This window comes from Triticum dicoccoides, chromosome 6A, assembly GCF_002162155.2.
Source record: "Triticum dicoccoides isolate Atlit2015 ecotype Zavitan chromosome 6A, WEW_v2.0, whole genome shotgun sequence".
Taxonomy (NCBI): Eukaryota; Viridiplantae; Streptophyta; class Magnoliopsida; order Poales; family Poaceae; genus Triticum; species Triticum dicoccoides.
Genome location: NC_041390.1, coordinates 629,572,399 through 629,578,569, shown reverse-complemented (window position 1 = coordinate 629,578,569; position 6,171 = coordinate 629,572,399). Strand labels below are relative to the sequence as shown.

Here is a 6,171-nt window from a genome sequence, read left to right as displayed (position 1 = left end):
TGATCAACTATGTACATCTCTTGATTAAGTTTGTCATATTGTATGCAGTATGGTATAGCATGTTACCAAGTTGTTGTCCAGCTAGTATTTTATGGGGACCGGACAGACGAATGAGTTTTTAACAACAAGCGGCCAAGCCGTGGACAGGCAGATATTCAGTCACAACTAAATGGCATATACTTATATGTACATTGGCAATCTATCAAGGATTGAGTGCCTATATCGAGTTCAAAAATGTTAGTACTGAATAATATACTTTGTTTAGTTCAATCACCAAGTCACCAATTGCCTACCGAACACCTTGTATACACACATTATTATATATACAACTTGCTTAAAAGGGTCCTTGATTTACTGTAAATACCTACAATAACACTTGCAAGGGTGTGATGGCTTGGCTTAACCATATTTTATTTGACTTGACCAAGTACTTGTGGACCTCACTTGACGTAACATATAATGCGAACTTAGTTTCAGCATATAATCGCACGTTGTTCGTGATAAATGACCAATGAACAAAACTGCCCAGAAAATACAGATAATAATTACTGCAATTTGTATGTTTGATCTTTGAACCCGTGATGTTTTGGAGCCTCAGGTTGCCAATTTAGCTATTAACATCAATGCCTAATATAATGAGTAAAATTAAATAATTACATACATTGACCACTTCCGCTCAGCAGGATTGTTAGGAAAGTTTTTATTAAGAAAATGATTATAGGAAATACCCCTGGAACCAAAAATCAGAAGTTAACACTGGTTTAAGATCAGGCTGTATTGCATATAAAGAATTATAGGCTGACTTTGAAGAATTAGAATCACCAAATATGAAATCATAGAGCCAAAAGATAGCACATAATGGAACTGTAACGCCCCAGTCTCAATTTCAGACATATTGCAGTTCAATAATTCGTATTACAACTCCTAGATTCTAATGTTACAATTTTCTCTCTGATATTTGCCCTGATTATCTACTGCAATAACCATGACGATACAGGTAGAGGATATTACTGCTGAAGCTGAGGGTAAAACTTACTGGAAATATCCTGTGGAACATTGGAACTGATCTTGAACTTATGCATACCCCAGGCCATACTGAAGGAAGAAGTTCAACTTGACTGATGAAATTATGTTGAATAATTACTTCTAGCCTTCGGATATTTAAAAGTTTCTGGATAAAGGAGGAAGTGGACTTCGAGATAAAAATCACTAAGTTAGTTACAGGTCATCAGCAGGTTAGGAAGACTAGGGAGAAGGGAGGAGGATTCAATACCTGATTGCTTGCTGTAGACCAGAACGAGATTCAAATTGTCTGATTCTTCTGATTTTGCTACGTCACCCTTTGCAAAATGGTGGACAGTGAATAGCACCTTCAGCGGTTTGTACAGCAGGAATGGTTCCACATAATTGATGCTAAAAACGGACCCTGCCTTTCCAACGAACAACATAAAAGCTTTGGACATTTTTCCAACAAAAAACAGATTCAGAAGTTTAAGAAAATCTGGAGTGGACACAAGTGATAATGTTGCACAAGCTGGACCGCATAAGTAAGTTATTGGACCTATAATTTGAGTGCTTTCTATACCTTGCACCAGTCCTGCCTTGTATGCAGCCCATTCAAATGCTGCAAAAATATAAAGCACCAAAATTCCTTTATGATCTTCGGCCCAGCTGTTATTTTTGAGCTGTCTCTCTCCAGGCCATGGCTACTGAATCCAGTATGAAGATGTACAGACCAAGAATTCAGCTATTGAGTCCCTCTCCTAGTAAACTACACAAGCTAGGAGCAATTTAAGATCTCAAACCTCACAAATAATTATTTCATTTCAGAATAAAGGGGCCAGGAGGTATGCAATCCCAGCAAAATACCAATGCTACTGTTCTTAGCATTTTGCCTTAAATAGAGTGTATAAAGCTCAGTTTCTCAGAAATAAAAAATGTATAAGGCCGGAATATGCTGATATGAAGTTGTACCTTGTTTATTAAAGTTTCAAGTAGTACATCAAACATCTGCTGACAATGTATATATAAGGCTTGAATGCTCAAGACTGAACACTGAAGACTTACAAATTTGTTGCAAATGGACACTGATTACCACAACTTTACATAGCCGGTGAAGTAACATAGGATGGAAAGTTGATTTCAACATATAAACAATCCCATATTCTAGATGATGGCCAATGAACAAAATTGCCCTCTCCACTGGAAATTACACTTCTGAATCCGCAGAAAGAATGACGCTCCAGACATCATGGTACAGAAAAAGAAGCCCCCGGAAAATGGAAAAAACAACAGCTTGCATTGTATACTCTTTACTGTTACATAAGGTACAAAACTGAAGAGTCTTGGCCAGAGAAACCTTCACTATTGCAGCAACGCCTCCAAATATTCATCAACATATGCCAAACATGGCCAATGATCTGTTCTTATCCTGACCAATGTGGAGGCATAGCCTACTTCCATTGAGAAGAGGAGGTGATACCTGGGCGGCAGGAATATCAGAACGCTCACGACACCCATATCCCTCTTGCTTAGATGAGCAAACCTCTGCGCACCGATCCCAATTTCATCATCATCGATGTGCTGAAGCTGGAGATTGTTTTCCATGGAGTATGGAACCAATGCATCAGCACCAACAGCAGCATCTGAGTCACTTTCTTCCCACACGACATTCTCAATGACTCCATTACCTCTTAGAATGGTGATAAGTGAACGCCCAGCAACACTGACAACAAAGGGAGCCAGGTATCTCTCAAGAGCTCCTATCAGAACCTTTGGAGTCACCTCAAGAAGCTTGACAGACCGGGTTCCACTGATCGCAGCTAACCCTTTCCCTCCACTCAAAGGGAAGGTCTCACGACCTGTGTTAGAGGAACTGTTACAGGCCTCCCATAGTGCATGAAACAGGTCCTGGTAATAATCAGCTGCACCATCTTTCGGAGTATCAGGAGGTACACTGGCCTTCAAAAACATGTCCTCAATGCCAACTGTAATGGGCTGAAGAGAACCACAAATGACTTGGCAGTTCTCTGTGTTTGCTGCAATTTCAACGTCAATGAGACCAGGTGATGGCTCTCGGGGCTCCAGTTCTATCATTACTGATGCATGGTAACTTGATTCTTCCTGGTGGCAGTTATCTATGGGGACAATGTCCACACCGGAAGCTGGAGGCTCACCCAAAAGGAAAGGCACATGACATGAAGGAATTTTTCCAAACTGTGCACTGGATGACAAGCTAATTGTCACTGCATAAAGGGCAGGCAACTCATCTTCCCCTTCAGAACTTGGAACAGGTGAATCAGATACCCAAGCTCTGTTGAATGGCTCTGAATCAAATCTAAATGTGCAATGTATTTTGACTTTGAGACCGCCAGTTGAGTGCAGGTAGTCAGGAATGCATGAAAAGTGCCTTCTAAGGATTTCCAAAGTTTCAGCCCCCTTTGAATCCATCACACGTAGTGCTTCTTGTGTATAGCCAATTCTCTCGATGGTAGGTTGCAGTGGCTTTTCTTGCTCTGGAGGAGTCACACTCACATCCTGTATACTTATGATGTGACCAGACGCTCTGCTCTGGACACTGAAATTAGGCAATGTGAGGGCCCATGACTGCTTCACAACCAGAGGCACAACTCTTTCAAGATGGATGTACGAAGCCAAAGCAGGCATGCTGCTAGGATCTTGAGCAGGCCGCTCTGATGGGTCATCAAACATGGAACCCGGATGCGAGGGTGTGGGTTGCTCTCCAATCCCCATGAGATTCCTCAGTTTTTTGCCAGGAATGCAAGACAACATCCGCAAACATATCCTGGACGAATCATTTCAAGCAGTGAGAAGGCAATAAGGAAACAGATAACACAAGCAAAGCTATGCCAGAATTATGTGTGCCTGATTTAAAGAAAAGAAAAAAGATGAAGATACCTTGCATGGTCCCGGATCTCTAGGTCTGGGAATGACTCGATGGTGCGCACGAGTAGGTGGGTGAGGGGAAGGAATATATGCGAGCTGTGATGGTGCTTCAGCATGATACGACAAATGCCCACAACCTTGCTGCCCTGAGACCAGGACTTCAGTTCTGTGTCCGGGTCATGCTTCTTGGCAAGACAAACCATCTGCTTGGTGAGCAATTCAATTAGGCGGAGCTGAGGGACTGCCTCATTCTGTGCAATCTTCTCAAAAAGAGGGTAGTAAGATGCGAGCTGGTAGCCTGGTTCAAGCCTCGGAAGCAGGCACTCGTCAACAGTTCGGAGCAACTGTTCCCCCACCCACCGATGTGTGGTGCATGCTAGCAGGCGGTTGATGAAATCAGCAATGACTGGGACTAAACTCCGATGTTCTGATGCCATATCAACCAACATAGCCTGCATAAAGATGACACACAAACTTAGCATTCACTAAATTCCATTGCAATAGGATGGAATGAGGGTCCTGCAAGTTGATGAGTGTGCCTATCGTTAACTTTCTCCGTAATTTCTACCTGGAAATGGTGGAAGGTAGTTGAATTCAGGAGCTCACCAGCTCCGGAGCAACCCTTGTCATTCGTGCCGTGAGGAGCAGCGCCGACCAAGACCCTGTGCAGCGCTCGGAACGCAACACCTGTCTCAGTACTCCATGCCGGGAGCCATCTGAAGGCCGAAACACAGACTAAGCCATCATCGATGAGCTCGGTCGTCTGCCGACCGTAACTGCCTCCTTCAACCTTATCACTGTCAACGGTGGCAGCAACAAATCCAAGGCAATCCAGCTTCTTGGCCTTGAGCGCCAGGGGGTCGAACATGCCAGGATAGAACCATTTGGCAAGTCCAGGCACTGAATCTCTGAACCTCCCGGACCCAAGCAGCCAATGCAACACCAGCAATCGCACTGGCAGTGGGCGGTGCGCCTCGCAGGCAGCCGAAGCCAAGCGGCGCGCCATCTTGCGCTCATCCTCAGCCCCAAACGCATCGGGGAACCGGGCGAACAGCGTGAGCACCGAGTGCAGCAGCATTGGGCTCGACGAATACGCCATCCCACTGAACTGCACTTTGACATGCGCCGCGATGGCCGGCGCCCACTCCAGCACTGCCGTCGCCACCTCCGCTACGATGGCCGTGACCTCCATTGCCGCCGCGGGCGTCAGCACCTGCGGTCTCTCCATGACCAGCGCGAGCACCTTCCTGATCTCCCTCACGTTCTGCTCCGACGGGGGCAGGGGAGCCGGCGGCGACGGCGGCGAGGAGAGGAGGTGCGCGGGCACGGAGAACGGGACGGGCGGGCCGGAGACGGCGAGGATGGAGGCGCTGGGTCCGAGCCTCCCGAGGCGGACGGCGCCGCGCGCGGCGGAGGCGAGCAGGAGGATGTAGGACTGCGCGGCGGGGGAGCGCTCGGCGGAGGCGAGCGCGTAGGCGTGGCCGAGCACGTCGGCGAGGAGCCCCGGCAGTGCCTCGTCCAGCGCCCTGAGCGCGTCGCAGGCGAGGGCGCGCGCGGCGCGGTCGGTGGCGTGGTTGGGGCGGTTGGCGGCGGCGAGGAGCGCGCCGACGAGCCCCGCGAGCGGCGGGGCCTCCCCCTCGGGGTCCCCCAGCGGGGCGGAGAGCGCGGACGCGAAGGCGGAGGCGGCGGTGGCGACGAGGTGGTCGCGGAGCGGGTGGTCGGCGGGGAAGGCGAGGAGGGCGGCGAGGAGGAGCGGGAGTTGGCGCGCGGGGGCGGAGGGAGGGAGCAGGTGGTCGTCGACGAAGGCGAGCAGGAGCGGCTTGAGGTGGGAGGGGAGGTCGCGGCGGGGGAGGGAGGAGAGCGCCAGGTCGAGCAGCGGGAGGTGGAGCCACCGGTCGCGGCGGGGTGGGGGGAAGGAGAAGTCGTCGAGGAGGTGCTCCCACTCCTGCGCGGTGAGGGTCGGCGGCTGCGGCGCCGGCCGGGGCTCCATCGCCGGCGACGAGGACCGGCGAGGGGGGAGACGGAGACCAGATGCGGTGGTGGTTGTCAGAGGAGGATGCGAGTGTGGATGTGGGCTTTGGTTGGGTCGTCGGGGTTGGCGGTGTGGAGTGTGCCGTTTTCTGTTGGGCTCAAACCTCATACTGACTAGGCTAGTGGGCTGGGCTATTACATTTTTTCCTGCTACATGGAAAAACATCCCCTCAAAGGAAAAAAACAAATTAAGAAAAATAGTACTAGTAGGGAGCACACAAAAATTTCCACGCA

At 49.0% G+C, this 6,171-nt stretch overlaps 1 protein-coding gene and 1 long non-coding RNA gene across 2 annotated transcripts; both read right to left on the bottom strand.

The window, feature by feature from the left end:
• Nucleotides 1-856: 856 nt before the first annotated feature.
• On the bottom strand, nt 857-1,416 carry LOC119316633. The gene is made up of 2 exons (XR_005153120.1): nt 1,274-1,416; nt 857-1,192 (listed from the first exon to the last, which is right to left on the bottom strand). It is a non-coding gene; the product is annotated as an uncharacterized LOC119316633 (long non-coding RNA).
• A 539-nt stretch (nt 1,417-1,955) lies between these two features.
• LOC119318698 lies at nt 1,956-5,949 on the bottom strand. The gene is made up of 3 exons (XM_037593285.1): nt 4,475-5,949; nt 3,919-4,358; nt 1,956-3,805 (listed from the first exon to the last, which is right to left on the bottom strand). The coding sequence occupies exons 1-3, from the start codon at nt 5,894-5,896 to the stop codon at nt 2,365-2,367; spliced, it is 3,303 nt and encodes a 1,100-aa protein (XP_037449182.1). The 5' UTR covers nt 5,897-5,949; the 3' UTR covers nt 1,956-2,364.
• Nucleotides 5,950-6,171: the final 222 nt, after the last annotated feature.